This window comes from Cariama cristata, unplaced genomic scaffold, assembly GCF_000690535.1.
Source record: "Cariama cristata isolate BGI_N322 unplaced genomic scaffold, ASM69053v1 scaffold989, whole genome shotgun sequence".
NCBI classification, from domain to species: Eukaryota; Metazoa; Chordata; class Aves; order Cariamiformes; family Cariamidae; genus Cariama; species Cariama cristata.
In genome coordinates, this window is record NW_009635054.1 from 100,342 (window position 1) to 120,761 (window position 20,420).

Here is a 20,420-nt window from a genome sequence, read left to right on the forward strand (position 1 = left end):
CCATACGACTCCCCTGTGTGCTGTTTTCCCGGGGACACCAAACCATCAGTACATGCTGATGGGGCCCTCAGAGACTTCTCCTCCCAAGGAGGGGTCTGCAGCAGGCACTGAGGACTGCCACGTCGTTGCACCTCTGGCATGCCTATGCAGGAAGGACCACCAGTGGAAATCCCAGGCGGGAAGAGAAACCAGTATGGGGACACAAGTGCCAGCTTGCTTACCTCTCACTATTTCATCTGCGTAACAAAACCACCTCTCCTTTCCACCCCACGAAAGCGCACGCCATGCTGGGACCTGGTCCGTTTAGTGAGAAAAGCCTTGCTAGAGGGCATCTACGCTGTAGTGCACAGGCACTCGAGCAGACTTTAAATCCAGCCAGCAAGGGTACTGGGAAAAGTTTAGCCAGAGCAGCCAGAGCTCCTGAGCTGAGGTTCGGTCGCCGGAGGAGTCACTGCTCCCAGTAACCCCAGGGGTGGCATGCAGCAGTTAATGCTGCTCCTCCGTTCTGCTCTTTTCCCAGCATTATAGAGCCAAAAGTGAGAGTGCTGAAACGCAGCACGTACCGGCCCCTCAACCAGAGCCCTGCTCTGCAGTTCAAAACGTTGGCTTTAAGGCCAATTTATGTAGCTAGGGTCTGCTACAATGAAACCAGGCAGAAAACATCTTGCTGGGCCCACCGTTTAGATCTTTCCCCTTTCTACACCGAGATAATAGCTTTAACTTTCAAAGACAAAGGGAAAAAAAAAAAAAAGAGGAATGAGAATGGCACTCTCACACAGACACACGCTCCCTTCCTCCTCCTCCCAGAACAGCCGCAGCCTGGTGCCAAGACGTTCACCTGGGATGCGAGGGAGGCCGCGGTCAGCCGACGAGTGCAGAAATGGCAGTGACAGTAAACCATGCCCAGTGAAGAATGGGAGATATTACAAGGATGATAGTAAATATCTAAATGAGCCTCTGAGGAGAGAAAACAAACCAAACCATGAAATGTTCAGCAGCAGCACCATCAGCATCCAAGGGCAAGGTCTCTAACCTCTCTGCCGGGCTGTCAGGCTCAATAAATCGGACGAGAGGTGGGGAAGACAGGGTTTCGGTAGCAAAGATGCCTCCCTGGAGCTGAAGTCCGAAGCCATTCAAAGGGTCTCCCCTGAGCACCACCTCTGTTGTCTCCGTGTGGACTATCTGCCCACCAGGACCCACCGTGCTGGAGGCCAGCGACACTGAGAGAAGGAGAGAGGCAGAAGGTCAGGGTAGCCACAGTCAACATAGCAGATCCGGTCACAGATCTTGGTCTGGCAGTGGTGGGGACAATGACCAAGGATGAGGGAGGCACTGACAGTGCTGAGATGAGCGATCCTACTGTGGCTAACAGCCAACACTAAGGACAGCAAGGCAAGCATGCACACCCTGGCCAACCCAGCCCCAGCCCACCGCCACTCTTACGTGAGCTCTTGTGCTCCTTCTTCTTCTGCCTCCTCCTCAGCATGGTGGTACGGGGGCTCATGGGGTGGGAGCTGCGAGGTAGCGTGTTCGAGTTCTGGCAGGGGAAACCCTGCGTGTTCATGGTGGGAGATGAGAAGTTGGCAGCCACCAGAGCTGGGAAAACACAGAGGGTGTTATGGATGTGCACAGAGAAGCGCAGCAGTGCGTTCTCCTAACAGGTGTTCATCAAACACCTAAGAGGTTCAGACTAGCTGCTTCTTCCCAGCTCCAGGGCTCAAGACAAGGTGAGACCCTTGTCCTGGGCTTGCAGCTCCAGGAGAGCTGTGAGAGTGGGCTTGGACTCCAGATGGACATTGCTCTCTGGTGTGCAGTGACTGGGCAGCCTCTCACTGCAGCATCCAGGCCACCAGGTGAGAAATGCACCATGGATGCAGGGCAGCCAACAGCAGGTTGGCACAATGGTACTCATGAACCTTAAACACATACAAAGAGAAACTACAACTTGAACTTGAGCTGCTGGGCAACTGGGCTGCCCTGTTTGCTTCCCACAGTTTGGACACAATGCAATGTTTCCTTCTCCCTATCTTACTGCTGTAAGACAATAAACCTGGGGCTCATTCATGCAAGAGGTGGGTTTACAGATTTTTGAAGCAGCCATAATCCTGCTGCTAACATGTTGTGTAGCACCAGGGCTGAGCTTGCCCTCTTTGTCCCACAACAACCCATTATTGCCATATGAAAGCAGGCACTGAGGTGCGGGGTTAGAGGATGGGAGCAAGGATCTGCCCAGCACACTGCTCTTGTTGCAGTTACCAGATCTGTGTGCGTTGGGCTGCAGATACTGATTTTGTACCTCAGCATTGGACCTGTGGAAAGAGACCCAGGTGACTGGGGAGGAAAGGAGTGACAAGCCAGGCTACGGAGTTGGGTGTTAAGGAAATGGAGGAGCACAACATGAACGAACACGTGCAGGGATGGGGGCAACGCCATGTGCTGAGGTTACATTTGCAGTAATCCTGTCCAGACGTCTGGTTCCAAGTGGGTGTCTTGCAGTGCCCAGGGTGGTGGGTGTGACAATAGTTGACACAGGGGTCCCAGCAGTGGTGGTGGTCACTCTTCTGCACCTTGACTGATGGCACCCAGGGGAGCAAAAATCACCACAGGCAGGGAGGAGAAGTGAGAGAAAGAAGACAAGAAGCGTTAAGCCAGGAGATTGTAGAAAATATCCTCATACTGGCTCTGAACAAGTCAGGACCCAACCAGTATGTCAAGCACCAGCAGCAAAAACACATCCCCACATAACCTCATGACACTCGATGCAGAGTGGCAGAAATCCACCCCTTCCTCATAAAATACTCTGCATCCTGAGCCAACGGCCTGACTAAGCCATGCTGGCAGCACACAGATGTCATTACCATTTGCAGTCTGTTGTGCAATGTGCAGGAGCTCCCTCCAGCCATAAGTTTCCTGCAGAGGCCATCAGCATTATCCGACAGCACCGGGGAAACCTCCTTGTGCTGTTTCCCACCTTGCTGCCGGAGCTGCCCTCCTGGGGACAAGGCTCAATGCCTTCTGCACATGCCAAGGATTGCTTCGAGCACTTTGCCTGGCTTCAGCGTTTGGTTGTCTAGTGGCTGCTCTTGGCCAGGAATGAACACATGGATGAAAAAGTAGCAGAGGGCCGCCTCCAGCTCACCAGAACAAAAGGAATTCTATACACCGGTGCTTAAAGGCAATTACAGAGGGCCACCACACAGGAAAAGACGCCAATGCTGTGGAAAACAGTAAATTAAAACGCGGCACCAACATGGCAGACTCTGTTCAAGGGCACGCAACTGCTTTAGCTTCAGTTCTAACCCCAGCCCAGCACATGTTGGCAGAAATCTGTTGCAGCATGACATCCATCATCTGGAAATCCCTTGCCCCAGGAACTGTGGCTTTGCAAGATCAAGTCACAATGCCTCAAGTCTCATCTGAAGTACCTCAAACACCCCTCCAGGCACAGGTCCCTTGACCGTTCCCACTGATGCTTCCTTTACTCCTGGGCAGCACAGGGTCAGTTTGGTTTTCCTTGCCCAACAGCACTGTGTTTTTGCTCCCAAATCTGCACCATGCTGTCTGGATCTATTTTCTTCTGAGAGGAATTGCTGGCTAATGAGCAAGATTGCAAGCACCTGTTTTATTCAGCTAAGCCTGAATGGCATCGCTGCAGCCACCAGTTATCCCAGAGCTCTTAACCTCGCAACCAGTTGCACTGACTGGCAACTGCCTTCCCAGGATACGATCTCCTCCAGGCTCTGTGTCCTCCAAGTAGGTGGAAACACCACCAGTGCTGGTACTACCAGAGCTTTCTGAGGTTGCAAACCTGGGACAGGGACTCAGTTTATTTAGTGAGTCCGCTCACAGATCTCATCTAAAGGTCATCTGTTAGCGCCTTTTAACAGTGGAAATCCATTTTGTGTGCATGCATTGCATGCATCAAATCATTTAGGTCAGGTTTTCCAACCAATATAATGATTATATTTAGTCTTTGCTAAACATTTAGTGAATATAGCACTTAGTCTATCGAGCTCTTAAAAAATACACTTCCAGCTCTGGGGTTTCTATTTTGTGGATTCAAAAGTAAATTCAGAGCCAGGCAGCTTTTAAAAACAAAAAATCAAATTAATAAATGTAGCTGTATCTAGACAAAAAGGAAAGTTCTTAATAAAATTAAACACTTTGAACATGAGGGACACAGCTTATGGGCATATATATAAAATAATTTAATCCATTTATAGTAATTAAAACTCTCCCATTTGTCTATAAATTCTTAGCTCATATCTGACAACAGAAAAAAGTGCCTTTGAAACTCAGCTGTCAGTGTATTGGGGAAGAGAAGAGATTTTGGACAATTCTGTGATAAAAACCTACAACAGCCTTCCCCAAGCCTTCGCACATCATCCCTGCCTGAGGAAACCCATCCATCCCAGCACCGCTCCTGGGCACCATCCGCTCCCATTGATCTTCTGAGCAGGGCGTAATCCTCCCACAAACTCTCCAAATGCCCCAGAGCCACAGAGAAAGCAAACTCAGTTTGACAAATCCCACGCTTCAGCATTAGACCGTATTTTTGCATGGCTGCTGCAGCTTCAGATCCCTCTCCACCTCCTCACTAACCGGATTCTGATTGCACAAGAAGTCACTTTTAAAAAATACAATGACAAGCCCCACACAGGCACACACTGGAAGGACTCAGCAATGCAAGTGCTGAACAGCGATGCATTTGCATGGTCTCCTCTCCTCAGCTGCTTTCCCTGGGCATCGCTCTCTTGCCAACCACAACAGTTTGCTTTTGCATGGCCCATTTTTCCTTACTGCCCCTGTTTGTTTCCCTAAACCCAGAAAAAGCAGCCTGTGGAGTTGGCACTCAGTGTCTGGAGCAGAAGGCAGCATCTCTCCCAGGTTTGTCAACTTTGGTGTGGTTCCTTCACCATGGGCTCCACGGTGCTGAGGCTGGTTACACCACCGAGGAGCACTGCCTTGTGAGCTGCTCCTCTTGCCCCAAGTGCTCTCCTTCCTGTCCCCACCATCCCCATCGGCACTGGCAAAGGTTGAAGCCCAAGCACTGGTCTCCAACCACACACCTCTGCCACCTAACAGCCATGTGGATGAACAGCATCCTTCCCTATGATACCTCACATGTTAAAGAGTTTAATCAGAAGAGGTAACAATTGTTATAGCCTTTATTTTTCATATTCATGTGTTGCAATTTCTCTCCCAAGGTTGTGTTCTGTATTTCTGCCACAGCAAACTGATCTGATGTTTGGGTAAAAAGGCTCTGAACACACCAAGCTGTCCTTCCACAGATCTTCCTTCCCTTCAGCTGCTGCTGAACGCATACATTCTGAAAGAAGATTAGGACCAGGGCACTAATGGAAGGAGCAGAATAGTTCATTTTAACAGCCACTGAAAAAGGATTATAGCTTTCCATTTTTTCTTGGGCACAAAGGTCAAGTCATCTATCCCCTTTGTTTAACTGCTTTAATTCTGCAGAGATTGGACTGGACACGTAAGAGATTTATTTCTAGACATGGCGATGTTACATTTTATGTTTCACTGCATCATGTTAAAGAAGACAACATAGATATTCTCCTCCTTTCCTCAAACTGCTGTAGAAGAGAATGGAAAGAGCAGCTGTGCCCAGGGCTGCTGGGCACCAATATTATTAAAATGCATGTCCCCGAGAGACAAGGGATTGAAAATGGCTGCAAAAGAGGCTGGTACTGAACAGTCACGCCTGAATCACCTGAATTACAAGACCACAATCACCTGAATTACAAGACTGTAACAAAACTGCAGACAAGAGTTGCAAAAAATCTACCAGTACTGAGGCTATGTTTGCAATTAAGTTTATATGAAAGCCTGAGTCAGCCTCCCACGTGGAAGGAGAAACTAAAGCTGGGCAACAAGGATGCTCACCAGGGTGAATTCCTAATGATGTTTACAGGCATTTTGGGCTTGATCTCACTGGAGTCAGAGTTTTTTCCCCCCAACTCCTTTGACAGGGGTGGTCGAAAGCAGCAGCTACAGATGCATTCACTCTACCCCTGGCTGTTCAGACACAGCTGCCATTCAAACAGGCTGGTCTGGAAGATGAACACTTACGTTACAGCTTTGTTTCCTAAGGAAGCCCAGAAGGACCCTGCCTAGCTACTGACATGTCCTTTACAAAGCCTTACCAGGCATCAGCAAATGAAAACTGAGCTTGGAAATACATTTGCCAGCACCAAGGTTGTTTTCCTCCCTCTCCATTAAACTCTCTTTTCTGAGGTACTAAGGAAGCAGCTTGCACAGCACTCAGCACTGCAAAACACTGGGATTCCCAACTCCAATTTCCCCACTCAAGCACAGATGTTACCTTTTTTCCCTATTCACATCCTTGAAGAACGTCATCTAATCACATGCATTTCATCAAAACATTTATTTTTTTTTCCTCCACAGATGTGTCTCTTTGGAGTCTGTTGCCAGCATTCAAAAGCAGCAAGAACCCCAGTAGGGGTTCCTACTAGGGGTCCCAGTAGGGACCTCAAGTGAGTTTTGAGGGTGACCAGCAGTGTTTGCACAGAGGACACACCTGTTTCTGGAGGCTTCAAAGGCAGCCTGCTTTGGTGAACAGGTAATATCTCTAGCTTGACATTTTCCGAAGTGGCAGCTAAGAGCTGAGTTGCCTCTAATAAGGAGCAGTGTTCTGTGCTCGTGCCGTCAATGGAGAGAATATGGTCACCAACATGCAATGCGCCACATCTGCAAAGGAAACAGCAAGAGAAGTAATTATACACATGGCCAAAATCCATGTCCTTACAGCTGGGAGCAAACACGTACAAAATCCAACTGTGAATTATTGTGTGAATTCATGTGGATTCTTTTTCATACTTCTTTTTTTTCACTTCCAATTTGAACCTTAAGTTCAAGCACTGCCCAACTAAGATGGTTCACACTTGAATCAGTGCTGCTGATGGCTTAGGAAAGATCTTTTAAGTTTTTAATAGTGCCCTCTCATAGCTCGTCTGGATGGCTGAGGGCTCACTAGTTAAGTCCTACGAGCCAGCAGTTCAGCTCTGCAACACGACTAACCACCGCTAGGGCTGCATAACAGTCTGTCTTTCTCCATCCCCATGTGAAAGGCGACTACCTGACTTGCCCATCAGGAAAAGGTTCTAGCCAGAAGTTTCCAGAATAGGTTTTTTCCATTCCATGGCTCCAGGGCAGTCAGATCTGAGGTTTTTAAAACAGAGCTCAGCTTTCACATGCACTGAATTACATTCATTCCTGGTGAGGAGTGTCCACTGGTGTTGGGTCAGATATTTTTAGCATGCCTAGTACTAAGAACACGTGGACATGGCCATTTCAAGGTGAAGCAGGGAAGAATGGTATATAACTAACAAGGGGACAAAAAAGCAGTGGAGAAAGGAAAAACCAAGCAAGAAGCAGCCTGTTCAAATCTGTACCTGTCCACCACGCTGGCTGGCTTGATCTTGTCGATGACAATGACCTGCTTGTTCCGGTGCGTGGTTGTCGTCAGTGTGATTCCTAGCGTAGATCCTGGAGTCTTTGCTATTTCAACTAGTAAAGGACCTGAAGCATTTGCTACAGTATCTGCAAAACAAGAGAGCATTTAAAGACACTTCTCATACAGCCTTTTCCATTACTAAATGCAGGGGGTTGGCCAACAGTGCTGACTCGCCATGTGTATCAGCAAACCTGTAGTTTGGGCATCCTACAGTCTGTATCATGTGGCAACTTAACAAAGAAGTAAACTCAATAAGCAAAATTGCTTCTGCTCAAAATATATATGATAATCAAATGAAGGGATACTACAACAATTCACTCATGGAAAAAACCCTCTGCCTCTTTTTTGGGGGTTACATAGCAAGATTGAGGAACAGGTTGCTCAAAGGCTGTGCAGCAGTCACATCAACAGTATTAAAAGCACAAAAAAGGAAGATCAGAAGGACATCACTGTTATAAGCTTCTTCTCCCAAAAATAAAAAAGGCACAAAGAAATAGGATCCCACTTTCTGAAGTACTCGGAGGTCTTGTGTGCTGATGACCAGCACACAAGTCAGTCAACTGCTGTGTGCTTCAGCACCAGCTTCGAAACATCGCCTCAACCACTCGTTTCAGCTCCTCCAGTGTGACAGTGGTAGCAGAGACACAGCGCTACCTACCCACGTGCTTACAAAAGCCTCCTCTCTCCCATCAGACAATACAGGGGTAACTCACATTTAAGATGCATTTCTGCAATAAGTTTAATAGATGCTGTAAGTGAGACTATGAAACTCCTACGAAATTGCACCTGTTAGCATAAGCCTGCACCATACCTATTCATCTCTTCTGAGGAAGGGGGAGGAAAAAGAAAGCCTGTGTCTCTGGCTGATTAGACAGAAATTCCCTCCACCTCTATTACACACGTTTGCTTTCAGGTTACCTAAAGCCATCATAAAGAGGCTTGATTCATGAATGTGTTACCACCACCAGACATCCCACAACTGGCACCTCATGTGTAGTTTGACACCCCTAACAAAAGCACTTCATGGAAATCCATCCATCTACTTTGAAGGAAAGGCCAGCAAAGCCCTCTGAGAGCTAGATGCCTCCTCCACCCTTAATTATTCATAGTAAGGCTTTTCTCTTCCAAAGCTATGCTTCACTAAAAATGCTGATGCTACCTGGCTCCAAAACTTGATGCATGGCTCATTCTTGCTCTCTGATAAACAGAAGTATTAATGCAGATCTCAGAAGCTAAGCTGCAGTGAGGTCTTCCCTGAGATTTGTTGATGATGAGTCTCTGGAGACAGAAATTTCCCTTGGAAATTTCCACTGAGCATCAGCCAGGGCATCTTCAGGCTCTGGTCTACTCACAGTGCCCTTTTTCCTAGAGGAGGAAGGAGGAGGAATGAGCTGTGTTAAAGCTGATGCAAGCTTCAAATAAAACACTGTTTATTCTCTGTTGAAAAGGACGACTGGGGAGATCTGCAGGCCCTGGCAAAAAGCACAGTCTCAGTTCAATCAGAAGATGTGCAAAGCACCCAGCTAAAGCCTGCAGAAGGTGCACTTAAGCCCTCATTAGCAAAGGAAGCACCAGAAGACTGAGAATCTCTTCCAACAGCAAACATCGGCTATATGCTGGTTTTGCAGCCCGTGTGTGTCCAGCATGTATCCTCTGAAGAGGGACATAGAGTCATATTCCTCCAACTGAAGGGAAGGTGATAGGAAAAAAAATAAATTAAAAAGCTTGCTGCAGTGGTAGACCTTTCTTTGCAAGGAAAATACCTACTCCTCTTGGTTTTACCCAGCATCCAAACTTTTTGGCCTTGCCAAGTGTTCCCCAGGGAGGTCTCAGCACAATGGTGAGAAAAGCAAGCTTTGGGTACCTATTCCCATGCCAGGGATCAATAAGACCTTATCAATAAGACTGTCAGAAATCACAGTCCTGCCTCCAGTCCACGGTCCCTCCTCCCACTGCACAGGCCACCCCACCACCCCTTTTAATTCTCATCTCCAGTGGCATAGATAAGAATTGCTCCAAATCCATTTTATAGAGGCATTTGTTGAGGAAATACCAGTCACTCCTCTATTAATTATTCTAGGGAAAGATTTGGCTCAAATCAAAGGTCAGGAGTCTGCAATTTAGCAATATTTGTGAGGCGTGATTAACATGGGGCTATTACACCCAAGCTAATTTAAAAAGAAACACAGAGAGGCCAGGGCAGGCCATGCAATAACCTTACTGTAGGGAGTCAATAGGCATTGCTGCTTTGGCACCACAAGGTGTTTCTACACCATCACGCATGGCTGCAACCTCACTCAACATCTGTGGAAAAGACATCTGCAGCTCTCCTGCATTGCACAGCAAATCTCACCTTACTTAAAGCAAGATCCTTTCTCACAAGCCACGAGAGTCTAAGCAGCTGTTCTGGAGGCTCAGCCTTCACAAGATATTAAACTCTAATTTTGCTCAGCATGTACAGAGGGCCAAAAATCACACTGTCGCAGAACAAGCATCACTGAGGCCAGTGACACCGAGTTTAACATGGATACAGCAGCTTGCATCATTTCTCTAGGGTTTTGTTACCAACGACCAGAAAAATCATGTATGCACATGCTGCCTTGCACGGCTGTGCAGATTTTCATGTAAGGGTGTGAAAGTGTTTTGCAAGCAATGAACTGTGCTTCCTAGAGAAACATGGTACCATTTTACAGATTGGGAAACTGAGGCACAGCTGTTACACAACTTGTCCAAAAATACATGCTTGTTTAGTGGATAGTCAGACAGGGTCCAGAAGACCCATTCCCCTTTGCTGGATGAATAACATTACATCTCCTGACATTGCTGGGGGGAAAGCATGCATGCTATCTTCATCCATCTTCAGGAACAATAGTTTTAGTAACAAAACAAACCCTTAAGCCCTCCATCTTTTTGAAGATATCTCCTCTTTTTAGGTGGCATTGACTAAATGAATAGGATAAATGAATTAGATAGGACCCTGTTAAAATCAGTATCAGCAGCTCCAGCCTGAATCAGTTAACATCTGCCCCCAAATCCTGCCTGCATTTTTCCTTCCAAACCCAAATTCCAGTCAATTCAAAACGTTCAGGTGGAAAATCAGCAGCCACCAGGTGACTCACTACAGGTCTAATCAACCCTTCAATCTAATCTTCTCCACCAAAACAGAAAGAGGAAAGCCTACTAGAACTTGCTCAAGGACAGAAAATCCCATTGTTCTGTCCACCTGGCTGACCCCAGGAGGACACAAAGGCCTGTGCAAAACCTGCTCACACCCATATGCTTGAGGGTTATTCACCAATATCATGATGGATACAAGGGAAACAGAGTCTGCTCCAGAGAGTCAGACACCCCAGTGCCAAAGGTACAGGAGAGCTGGTTACCCCACCACTCAAAGCTGGGGCTTGGCAGGTTTTTTGCTAAAAGATCTTTCTCTCAGCAGCTTATTTTGGAGGAAATACTGTGGGTTTTTTTTCTTTCTTGCACTAGGTTTCCTTGAACCTCACCTGGCTTAGCTCGGCTCCCTAAGGAGGGATGGCTCTTGTAACCAGGCCAGAAAGTGTTATGAACACTTGCCCGGGGAATAAGTGAGGTGTGCTGGTAGGGACGATTTTTTCCCTGCTGTAAAGGGAGGAAGAGGGAAAAGGGAGAGGAGAGGAAAGAGAAAGGGAAAGGGAGGGGAGAGGAGGCAAGGGAAAGGCACCCCCCCTTACAAATGCAAACAAAATAAACCAAAACCTCCTAGAAGAACTAAACCAGGGAGCTGCCTCCTTCCTGACACAGCCCAGCAGCTCATGATCCTTCCGGCTTCATGGGCACATGGAGCCATTTGACTTCATGGGTCACTCTTCAAGGTCCTACTCCTGCCACCGCTCAGCATCTGCTGAGCGGGTCACCCATTTGTGGGACACTACCAGCCCTCCACTCCATCAGCAGGAGAGCATCACAGGCCTAAAAATCTTCAGCCTAAAAACGAATGGGCGGAGGGACAGCCAGGGGAAGGGAGAGGAGGAGAAGGACACAGCAAATCGTTTTGCTCATTCATCATCTCTGGCAGAGAGCTTCCCCCTGCCTAAAGGCTCACAGCCCAGTGCCTCGTGTCATGGCACAGACGGCTTAGGTACAGAGTAACTATTCAAATGCCACATTTTCTGGCTGATCAGTTTATTTGTTGGGTTTTGGTTGGTGTTTTTTTTTTTCTTTTTCCTCCCTTTTTTTAAAAGGCCCATAAGATAGAGTTTCACCACAGGACAGCATCTGTTCATTGCAACATTTATCTGGCATCAGCAAAGGGCAGAGATTTTCTTGATGCCCAAGGCAGATGCATGTCCAGTTTGCACTCCTTTTAAGTGGAAATGGCAGATTAATTCCTTCGGTGGCCTTGAGAAATCTCAGCCAATTTGATTAAAAGCCTGCCGCGACTTCATCCTACGCTGGCCTCCCCAGTGAAAGCCCAATAGCCAGGGGATGCTCGGTGGCGATGGCAAGCAGCTGCCACGTCCCTTGCAGCAAGAGTGGGGTTGGCCCTATGCAGCTCACCCTCAGTGCACAATTTTGGCTGGGAAACCATGCAGCCAGGTGGGGAATGCCAGGATTCAACACTCCCCCACAGCAGCCTTGGTCTCTCACCAAGGACAGACGTGGAAAAACAACTTTCCCTCCTTGAGGGCCAGCCCACACCACCCCGGCATGTACAGCTGCATCAGAGAGTGAAAGCGATGTAAAAACCTCTATTTTTCCTGGGGATGAACAGGCCAAGCACCGCTTCATGGTGGTGCCCCCAGCTCTTATAATGAGCCAAGTGAACTGTGTGGCCACATGCCCCCCCAGCCCCTTCACTGAGTTTTCAAAATGGGAATTAAGATTGCTCCCTTCAGGCTAATAACATCCCCACAATACTTCCAGCACCTGCTCTTCCCTTCCCTCATCATCTTCTTGTGGCTGGTAAAGACAATGTCTGTAATAGTTGTGATTTGGGGATGATGCACTCATCTCCCATTGCAGTTATTAGCTGTTGCCTGGCAAAACTGTCTGCAGAAACTGTTTCAAGCTACATGTTCTGCATCATCTTGCCTTAAAAGAAAGCAGGGAAAGTATATCCCTTTACAGGGTTGGGGAGAAGCACTCTCTATGCAGAAATTACCTAAGAAAGGGGCTGTTTTTACATCTTGGGAAGTTACCTGGTTATGGTCCACTGTACAGCAACACAAAATGGGGAATCACTGCATAAAACCCTGTCATCACTCTGTGTTCACTCAACCCTAACAATTTTAGGTGGGAGAGTTACTCAAGAAGAAATGCCAAGACACCTTCACGGTTATTTTTGCTCCAAGTCAGGTTTTAAAACAATCAACCTTCTGCAACATAAGCACCAGGGGACCATACAAACAACAAAACCCCCAAAAAGCCCATTTCCCATGCACCATTAATTGTTTGCTGCTGTTCAGACTTGACAGCTCTGTGCAAAATCCCTCCCTAACTCCTCCTGCCCCCTCCCCGGGCCAGCCCAGCCAGCCTGCAAGGAGAGGAACGGCCATCCCTTACTGACCACTGCAGAGTTACCACAACCACAATCATACAGAAAGGTAGAAAATAGACTTTGGGTAGTTTCCATTTTCCATCATTTAAGCGTTTCCTCTTTTTCATGAATACCAGCTGATTTCTAAAGCAAAGGGGCTCCTGTAGCGTGGCAGAAGCCAGGCAGCGTGCAGGTAACTGCCGAGGTGTGAGGTTTTCCTTCCAGCTCTCCCAGGGGAGTACGGGTCTGCCCAGGTCCTGGCAGCCTCCTCCCCCAGGGGAGACCCAGTATGTCCACGTTTGTGGAGTTTCTGCTGAAAGGAAGGGGAAATCTTGGGGGAAGGAGACTCAAAAAGAAGGAGAAAGCCCTCAGGGCTGGCACGAGGAGCTCCCTTACCCTGGTGCAACCCTCTTGGACGTTGCGTGGTGCGAGTTCTGGCGTTCTCAGCTGTCTTTCCTTGGGGGTGGGGTGGTATTAAACTCTCTCAGTTGCAGATGCTTTTTATTTCCCTCCTCACTGACAAATCAGAAAACAAGCTGATCTCACGGACTCCTATTCCTTACTGGATCCTAGGCTCAGATGTGCTGGACTGGTTCGTGAGATTTGCAGAAAAGACTCCAACCTGGTCCAGCTTGTGGCACCAGTGGAGGTAAAAACCCCTCTGGAGATGTATAGGCAACATCAAAATCTAACGCATAGCTCAACGAGCTTCCAGAACCAACACAGCTTCAGACTCTGTGGTAACCTTAAACTCATTAACGATGCTCCCTGCAGTAACAGCTGTGTGTCACAAAGCCAGCTCAAAATGACTTTACAGTAGCTAATAATAAACCCTTTCCCAGGGCTTGAAACTGAAAATCAAATGGGAAAAAGGAAAAAAAAAAAAAACAAACCACAAACCCTCCAAACCCTCAAACTTAATATCTACCATGAAGAATACTTTTTAGAAATACCCAACTTCTGCCCTCCAGTAAATTCTGTCTTATTTGGGGTCAATCAGTTGATCATCCCTCATTTATTTCAGAAGCACATCTGAACTAACTTTTCTAAGACAGGGAATAGCTCCAGAATTAAGCAGGATCAAAATTCAGAAACGAAGCCACAGCCACATCAAGCCTCTGCCTGCTCACAGCTCAGTCCAAAAACACATTTAACACTCGTATTTGCAGTGCTGGCAGAGCACTCCAGCCCCCTTTAACTCTGACTTCTCCTATGCCCTCTTTGCCCACACTAGAAAACCCCCTTTTTCTCTCTCCTAAAACCAGTCATCGTTCCCACCGAGACACATCGTTGGATAAGGGCATTTCAAATGTATTCAACCAAGCCGGCTTTGAACTTTACCCCCTACACCCATGTTGGCATCGCATCAATTTTTCCACTGAAACCCAGTATCCCAGTTACTGTGACTAGTCTCACATACTCTCCAGACAGTCAAAGAAAATGAAATGCCACCACAACCATCTTGGCCTTACCCATGATGGTCACATCATACTCGATCTGGAATAGAGCCTCCTGGCTGCACTGCCGCAGGATGTTGAGGGCGTCAGCGTGGGTCATGCTGTGCAGAGGGATCCCATCAACGCTCAGTAATCGGTCCCCGATTTTCAAGGACCCTTCCCTGTAGGAAGCCACAGGCAAAAGGGGTTTTTTGTGTATATGTATTTATTTATTTATATTTAGATATATTTTCTATATATATATTTTACATATCTGTATTTTGTATGTCTATTTAATATACTTATATATTTTTCTGTGTGTGTATACATATGTGTGTGTGTACATATATATAAAAAAAAGTCAATTACTTTGATCCTGTAGGAACTGAACACTCCTTGGGACAATAGTTTGGGTTATTTATAGTACAAGGCCCATCATATTAAATTAGCAGCATGAGAATAGATAGACTACCTCCTGCTATTGATCTGAATAGGGTTAATTAAGTGGCTGGCTCTGGAAAAGGAGTTTCTGCTTATAACATCTACACATGGGTCAGCCTACGAGCACTGGACCCACCCTCCCCACACACCCCCTCTGTCATTCCACATCACCAGCGTGAGAAGTCTTGGAGAGGCAGCAGCAAGGAGGACAAGAAGGACACACGTCCAAGAGCACGGCGAGAGCTGCTGGTCTGTCTTGTGAAAGCAAATGTTGGAGGTGCAACACGAGCATTACCTGTCTGCTGGGCCACCCGGCCTCACGTAGGTGAGCACCAGCGGTCTGGACTTGTGCCAGTCTTCATGGGCTCCCCCTGTAATCAAATCGGGAAAGCCATAAGTCACTGGAGGTTTGAAAGTGCTGAGAAAGGAGAGACATTTATCACATAACAGCTGACACAGCCTGAAAGCAAAAGACTGCCCCGGATTAGGCAGCCATCCGTCCTTGAAGGCTGCATGGGATGCTCTCCAGGCCACTCTTTCACTTCTCAGCTGAGGTTTATGGCATTCATCTTCTTACTTTTCTCTTCCTGCTTCCCAAATCACCTCTGCCAGTGCTTGTCCCCTTTTTGTTTTTCACTGGAGAAGCAACTAACCTCAAATCACCTTTGCCAGTGCTTGTCCCCTCTTCGTTTTTCACTGGAGAAGCTACTAACCTCTCAGCACGAAGCCAAAGCTGTTGCCTTCCTTGTAGAGGGATACCTCGATGGTCTTGGGAATAATGCCAGCACTACCCTCTGGCACTAAAGGAAGAGAAGAAGACTCAGTTACACCCAGATAAACCTTTTCCATGCCACCCTGCAAATTAATACCAAAACTCATCCAAAGGACATTGAAATGAAAGTCCAGCCCACTACCCATATTGTATCTTCCCTGTTTGCAGGCAAAAAGAGCCCAACCTGGACCCATGAACCTTCATCAGAGTCAACCATCATGTTTTAAGATGATTTCACCAGCTCACTGTTGTGCATCTCCCCTCAAATTTGTCTTGGATAATACTCTTGACATTCAAGTAAAACCGTCTCGTTTATCAACTGGCTTTAATGCCTTCAGCATTACTCAAAAGCCAGAAGCTTTTGCCACAAATGGAAACTTATTAAAAAAAAAAACGGCAGCAGCATAAGGAATCAAGTCACCAGCTGACCTTAAAGAAAATGAAAATCCCAAATCTTCAATGCAAAAGGTTGGGGTTTTTTTCCCTTACCTCTCATATTTTGACTTTAAAAAAAGATTAAGTAAATCCTTTAAACTGATCCTAGGGGCAATTCAGTAATTTTATGTTAAATACACAGTACTATTTAATGTACAAAAGTAAAGAGAAAAAGAAAGAAACTGTTTCTGTCCCTTGCCATCCCCTGCTATTTAATGATTTACTGAACTACTGCAGTGAATATGGGACAATCTTGCAGTTTTCTCCATCCAGAACTGCACATGGCATTTCAGCCTGGTCCACTCCGAAAAGATCAATTCCTAATCTTCAAACCAAGTGCAATGAATGACCACAAGGATAATCAGAAAAAAGACTAAGAGCTTGACTTTGACCTGGCAAACTGGAGCTGAAGGCTCCCCTAGGCACGTCCACACTAGCGTTTCCCCTTGGCTCAGGAGGGGGGTTTTGAAGCAAATCTCCCCCCTGTCCTCACTGCCAAGCACCCTGAGGGCTTGCAACCTGCACCCACGTTAGGGTTAAATTAACCCCTAAACTAACCTAAAGGATGTACAGTGGGGGCATGGTAGGGAGGGCCTTGCAGGGAGGCAGTCCTGGGGCCCAGGCTACAGCGAGGCCAAATAGCCCCCCAAAACACTGTCCCCCACGCAGCTGCTTTGTCTTGCTGCTGTGCACAGACTGCTAACAGGGACACAGCCTAGAAATGCTCCAGAAGGGAAAAGCTCAAGGCGTAGGCAAGCTGCCAGCTAAGGGGTGATACTCACATACCAAGAAAAGGGTATAAAGCATCCACAAACGAGTTCACAAATCATTCAGTTTCTGTCCTAAGCACCCAAGCATGAAGTTCTGGAACAGCCTTTTGTAAGATCAGTGGGGAGCAAGGAAACCTAAGCTAGTGCTAACGCAGGGCTTGGTTTATTTATGAAAGAGACGATATGACACAGTGGCCTGAAAACTAGACTTGGGCTAGCAAGGTCTCTTCCAAAGCAGGAAATTACAAAGTGGGGAGAAAAGTTCAAACCCACAAGCACAAACTATTGATTGCACTCTATTTCTGCTCTTTGCCCAGGGAAAGAAGGAGAAAGAGAGAGAGAGGCGGGTGCACACAGCAATAACAAACCCCCACCGCAGATAAAAGCCCACAATAAACTGGAGCAAGGCAATAATTGACAATTCCCTGTATTTTGCAGTGCCTCTTTGTTTGGATTAGTCATAAACAGCATCAATAATCTCATTGGAGAGAAGTCACTATTTCAGTGTGCGCTCCCTGCTCATTCAGAGCTGGGGACATTTTGCATCGCTGCTATTGATTGAGCCATGCGGCACTGGCACTGCTCCTCAGCTGGTAAGTACAGCTCTTCACATTCCTGATAGCCAGGCTCACAGCTAAGAAGAAAGGTTAAGAGCTGTCATCTCTACTGAGTATGAGAACATGGCAAACTTGGGCCACAGTTTGTTTTACCAGGGTAGTATGCAAAAGCAAACCAATGTTTACAGCAGAACAGAGGTGGATGATGGACAGAGAGTCAGCTAATTCAGATAATTTTTTTTTTCTTCTTAGGGCTTTATATGGTCATTTATGTATTCAATACTTTCCACGTAAAGGCAGCAGCTATAGCAAAGCCATGAAGTGTAAGATAGCTTCCTATCTGGGGCAAAATGTTTAGATTTCATTAGTTTTGTTTTTCCTGACGTCTTATTTTTAGTTGTTCTATTTCTTCTGCCCAATCATCCTCTGATTGATCTGGGTAACTGAATGAGTAATGACTGGGGAGATTGTTTTCACAATGGAAAGACTGTGATGAGAAACTGTATCGTGGAATTTGTTTTAATCAGAAAGAACAAATGAGGGCAAGAGTACATAGTCTCCCACATCAGGACGCAAACCCTGTTAACGTGACTTGGGCTTGCCAGCTTCTGCCAGGGCCCCTTAGCTGGAAAACAGATTGCTTCAGCTTCCCTTCTGAAAACACATAACATTTCAAAGCATCTTGAGGAATAACAGCACTTGCCACAGTTCAGAAGAGAGGATCTGGCAATACATGCTTAAGACTGAATAAAATCTCCTGTAGCCACGCTCCAAAAGGGAAAAAGAAAAACAAACTGAAGCAGCGTCAGGGGCAGATTGGTCTGTGCTATCGAGTCTCTCCGAGGCAAGACAGACCTAATCAGCCATCTCCTGCTGGTGTGCATGAACAGGCACCCACTGTCCTGGAAAAAATGCTCTGCTCCGACTGCACACAGCTCTGCAGCATCCACTGCGGCACTGTGAGCAGATGAAGGCAGAACGTCAAAATGCCCCTGGATACTGCCTTGGCCATGATGGCTAATGCACGAGCAAGTCCATCTGTACCCCAGGACAAAAAGCAGCCAAGAAAAGAGAGTAGTAGTGTTATCAGAGGCACCCACCGGCTGGAGGAAGCTCATACTCTACTTCCAGCACTACCCTTTCACCCACGTTTTTCAGTAGGCTTATGATCTCGTCATGCCGCAGCTTGGTCAGGTTAATGCCATTCACCGACTTGATGTAATCCCCGACGTTCAGTTGGTCACTTCTGCAAATAAAGAAAAAAATAAAATAAAAGCAGTGGTAGCACAAAGTCTGTGCTACACTCAGCCTGGACACACCTGGTGAACATCTGGTAACTGGAGGACTTTCTGAACAAGCCACCAACACTGGACTGATCTTAGCTGTCTGACTGCATGTGCCTGCTCTCAGAGGGAAGTGCTAAAATCGAAGCCATCTATCTTTCCCAGTGGCAAGTGTTCAGATCTATACATATAGCAACAATCGCGGTCTACGTGTTCACAACCTCTCTTTTTGTTGCTCAGTTCCCATTCATGTACGGCAATCAGTCAAAGAGAAGCACACCAAGAGCTGTATGAAAAAAAAAATCCAGCAGGGAAAAAGAAAACATCTTTCCTTTTGCCTGTTTTCTGCAAAATTGTTCAATTACTCCTTCTCTTTCTCTGCTTCTTGGAGCCTTTTTTCTCCCATTCCCTTTCTCAGCCAATAACGTTAATTACACACTCAGTATGCAGAACAGATACAATATTAAACCACTTAGCTTGATCAAGATGTATTGTACCATGCAGCTCTCCTGACAAGGCTGCCTAATTTCACAGAATCCCAAATATCCCTACACAAAATTTCAGAGCATAATTGCACAGAGCATGGGAAATAACTCAGAATAGAAGACATTCTACTTACTAAAGCAACAACTTTGCATTCTGGGGCACTCGAAAAAAAGGGAGTCGGGTGCCAACTATTTTAATTATAACTATATTAATTCAGTAGCTAGAATATGCGACTATTCCCTCTCCAGTTTTACTGTGCTCTATGCACCTCATTTGCATTTCTCACCTTGCAGCCAGTCCTCCTGGCCTCAGATTGGAGACTCTTGGCTTTCCATCTTTGTCTGTGCCACCTGAAATGGTTAACCCAAGGGTGCTTCCTTCCTTCTTAATCAGCTCCACGATGGTGACCCCTCTGAACTCCTCTGAAAGATCAGGAATAAAGACAAACATCTCAGTGGAAGGCACATTCCTCCCAATCCCAAGGACACCCTTTTCCTACAGGTAGTGGGAGAGCAGACCCGGGATGATTTATACAATTAGCATGAAGAGAAAGCTTCAGTGTATCTAAAATTAAGTTGTGAAACAGAAATGTGTTCTAGTGGACCCACAGCAGTGGAGGGAAAGCGTTTGCATGCAGGTCTGGCAGACAGGACCAAGCACGACAAGGCAGAGGATTGAGGGCTTGTGAGAGAATAAAAACCTTGTGTTTAAAGGTGCTGGTGTCAGAGGCAGCGGAAGGACTCAAAACCAGGGTGATGGGATCTCAGCAATGGTCCAGGGAGACTATCTCAGGAACTATGTTTGACATAGAATGGGGAGGGTGTTACGAGGGCTACGTGTCAGGCAGTCACGGTTACCAGGTAGGAGGATGCTGTGGACCTGAAGTAGCTGCCTGGATGGACAGAACAGGGTGGACCTTAAAATATTGTGATTAAAAAAAATCATGAGACATCAACACAGTTGGGAGATAAAGAACGTAATGTGGAGAAGGGTGGGATCCTGCCATCAGCAGGGGAAGGAGGGGGAGGCATGACCTTCATTCATTCACAGCAGTTTCCCCACCCAACTGCACCTGGTCTAAGTCAAACTCCCTCCATATTACCCACCTCAGCTACAGCTGGAATTGAAGACGCAAGTCACTTTTACACTGTAACTGGTTCCACATGCACTGCCAGCCATAATACATATGGCAGGGGCAGGGGGCGGGGGGGGCAACCCCCCCCGCGCTCA

At 46.8% G+C, this 20,420-nt stretch overlaps 1 protein-coding gene across 1 annotated transcript in view; it reads right to left on the bottom strand.

The window, feature by feature from the left end:
- Positions 1-20,420, bottom strand: part of GRIP2 (glutamate receptor interacting protein 2) — a 59,813-nt gene that overhangs the window by 36,839 nt on the left and 2,554 nt on the right. The window contains exons 2-11 of the mRNA XM_009707367.1: positions 19,477-19,612; positions 18,522-18,667; positions 15,601-15,687; positions 15,183-15,258; positions 14,483-14,628; positions 7,434-7,581; positions 6,560-6,729; positions 2,447-2,572; positions 1,444-1,596; positions 977-1,220 (exon numbers count right to left, since the gene is read on the bottom strand). Of these exons, the coding sequence (XP_009705669.1) occupies positions 977-1,220; positions 1,444-1,596; positions 2,447-2,572; positions 6,560-6,729; positions 7,434-7,581; positions 14,483-14,628; positions 15,183-15,258; positions 15,601-15,687; positions 18,522-18,667; positions 19,477-19,612 (1,432 nt within the window). The remainder of the gene's footprint in view (positions 1-976; positions 1,221-1,443; positions 1,597-2,446; positions 2,573-6,559; positions 6,730-7,433; positions 7,582-14,482; positions 14,629-15,182; positions 15,259-15,600; positions 15,688-18,521; positions 18,668-19,476; positions 19,613-20,420) is intronic.